Raw genomic sequence first — 2,662 nt, 5'->3', positions numbered from 1 at the left:
GACCCACGAAAACTCGAGAAGCGCGTAGTGGGAGACGCGCGGTTATATAAGGAAGTTCTGAAACCCTGAAGGACTGCAGTCGCACCGAAATTCCGCTCGTGGAATCCACGATCGTGGTCTTCGTGTCCTCCCGGCACGATCTGTGCCTCGATTAGATCGCGAAATATCTTGGGAGTTTTAATCGCGGAAGAAAATAATAATAGTAATTTTGTGGTGAAAAAAGTGAAAAATAAGATTCTTTGTTATCGAGAATAAGGATGAAGATCGCATGGCTTCCAGCGCTGATATTTTGCGCGACCTTGACCTTGGTAGCTGCCAACCTGGATCTTGGACCGATCATCAAGATCGCTCAGTGCCGATCATCATGTTTACGACATCACATGGTTGATGGCAATTGCTTGAATATAAATAATATCAACAGCCGAGTATACGACTGTGATTTGGTAATTAAGAACATCTTACATCAAATCATCTTTTTTAGCTTTTTTAATATTTTAAATTATTCTAAAGAATTTTCGGCAAGTACTCACAATCAGTATATGTATGAGATAATTACACATGATTGTCGCTTTCAGAAAAATTTCAAAGAAAATAATGCTTCTTATTTATAATCAACATGAATCAACTGTACTGTTTCTAAAATTAATTTCTGAAATTAAAATAAAAGGAAACATAAACATAAAACAATATATTATATTTTTCATGCAACTTATCGATAAGTTAATTAAAGATTTTATGATTTCATTTTTCTAAGAGATTCAATCAATACAAAATTTATCTATAAAGTGCATGTAATATGCATAATATACCTTTACCTTTTTGCAAGATATTTCATATTTAAAATCGATGTTTAAAATATATATACAATAACATAAAATTCATACAATATAATATGCATTTTGTCAAAAACTTCAATTATTAACAAATAAAAATAAAAAAAATATTAGTTCCACGGAAAAATAATTATCTACCATTTGAAACTTTTGGTAATATTTTAAAAATATTTTATTTAATTATTTTTTAAAATAAAATTTGAAATTTTAAGTGTATAAAATGAAGATATAAAGAGATAAACTCATAGAGAGAATTGTTCTTCTATTTCAAACTAATCATTTAATTTTAAGTGTTTAAACATTCCAATATTAATATTTTTATTTAAAAAAAACCAAGTCACATACAGGAATTTAAAAAGTATCCCGATAATTGCAAAAATGAATAAAAAATAATATCGATCAATTAATAAGCTTAATTGTCTCCAATAAATTCACAGTGAAATAAAAATTTTCTGTCCTCTACTTAAAATTATACATAAAAAATGCAATGTATATTTCAAGATTTTCTATATTATACAGATATTTTTATTTAAAAAAGAAACAGAAAGTGTTCGTGCAACGTAATGTGTACTCTACACACATATACATATATATATATATACACGCACACACATGCAGACAAAAAAGGTACCAATTGCAGCCGGAAATCGGATAGGGTGTCGATAAATCTTTAGGTGTCGATTTTGAGAGAGAGTGGAAAATCACCAGGTGTGGTCGCCACCCCCTGAGCACATATGGATGAGAATCGAAGGGGGATTCGGGGGACGTCCAACAACGCACACGCGAGGGCGTTGTTCATTTTATGCTAAAGGGGGTGTCCATTAATTTCGGGAGATCCATCGATTCTATGTCTCATGAGAGCGAGGGGGCCGAACGTACAAATTTATGCGTGGGCCCCTGACGAATATAGGGGCGAGGAAGCATCTCGCATTAGAATAACAGCCTACAGAGATGACGGGAATAAACTCTTAACGAACACTATACAGTTGGTCACCTCCTCCTCCTTCTCTTTGAGAGAAAAAAGGACAATCCCTACACTGACATCGAAGGAAAGATTGGCCACTTCGCAACTATGATTGTTTTAACAAATTTAACAAATAGAAGAAAAATAATAAATTTCGGAATAAAAGAAGCTTCTGCCTACATCTTGAATATAAAAGTTTCATGTTTTTTTTACGTAGAACCGAATCTGTGATAAAAAATAAGTTCTATTAAAAAAAATTGACTTCCAGTTTAATTAATCCATTTTCGTAACCGGAAATTAAAATATCATTATTCGATAAAGCATACCCGATTTACTTACCAAATTTTTGGGGATTTTTGATGAAAATCCCTTCTCTCATTTTTTAAATGAGTAACACGGGCTACTACACAACCTGGTTTTAAATAACGTAATTAATTTTTTATTAGAAAACAAAGTCCATGCACTGATAATACTTTGTCTAATATTTTGCTTAGCATCTTTCAAAAAGTTCGCAAAATTTTTATTAATTGAAAACTGATTTTCTAGTTCTTGCCTACTCCTTATTAATGTCACAATAATATAATTTATATATAAATATGAACAAATAATATAAAAGTAATATGTTTTAAAACATAAATTCTAATGAATGAATATAAAATATGTATGTTTATTTAATATAAATGTTAATTTTTCTAAAAAGAATATGTTTCCATTTGCTAATAAATAAATATTACGTTTTTTATATTTATTTTTTTAAAATAATATTTGTGTTTTATATATATAACGTAGACACACACACACACACACACACACACACACACACACACACACACACACACACACACACACACACACACACACACAC

General features: G+C 30.6%; 1 protein-coding gene across 1 annotated transcript in view; it reads left to right on the top strand.

The window, feature by feature from the left end:
• The first annotated feature begins 257 nt into the window (after positions 1–257).
• The window catches only part of LOC105626617, a 7,540-nt gene continuing 5,135 nt past the window's right edge, over positions 258–2,662 (top strand). Inside the window, exon 1 of the mRNA XM_012207910.1 lies at positions 258–443. Coding sequence (XP_012063300.1) covers positions 258–443 — 186 coding nt within the window. The remainder of the gene's footprint in view (positions 444–2,662) is intronic.

This window comes from Atta cephalotes (genome assembly GCF_000143395.1).
Source record: "Atta cephalotes unplaced genomic scaffold scaffold00005, whole genome shotgun sequence".
NCBI lineage: Eukaryota > Metazoa > Arthropoda > Insecta > Hymenoptera > Formicidae > Atta > Atta cephalotes.
Note: the sequence above shows the minus strand (reverse complement) of the source record. Positions and strands in the feature narration are given on the sequence as shown.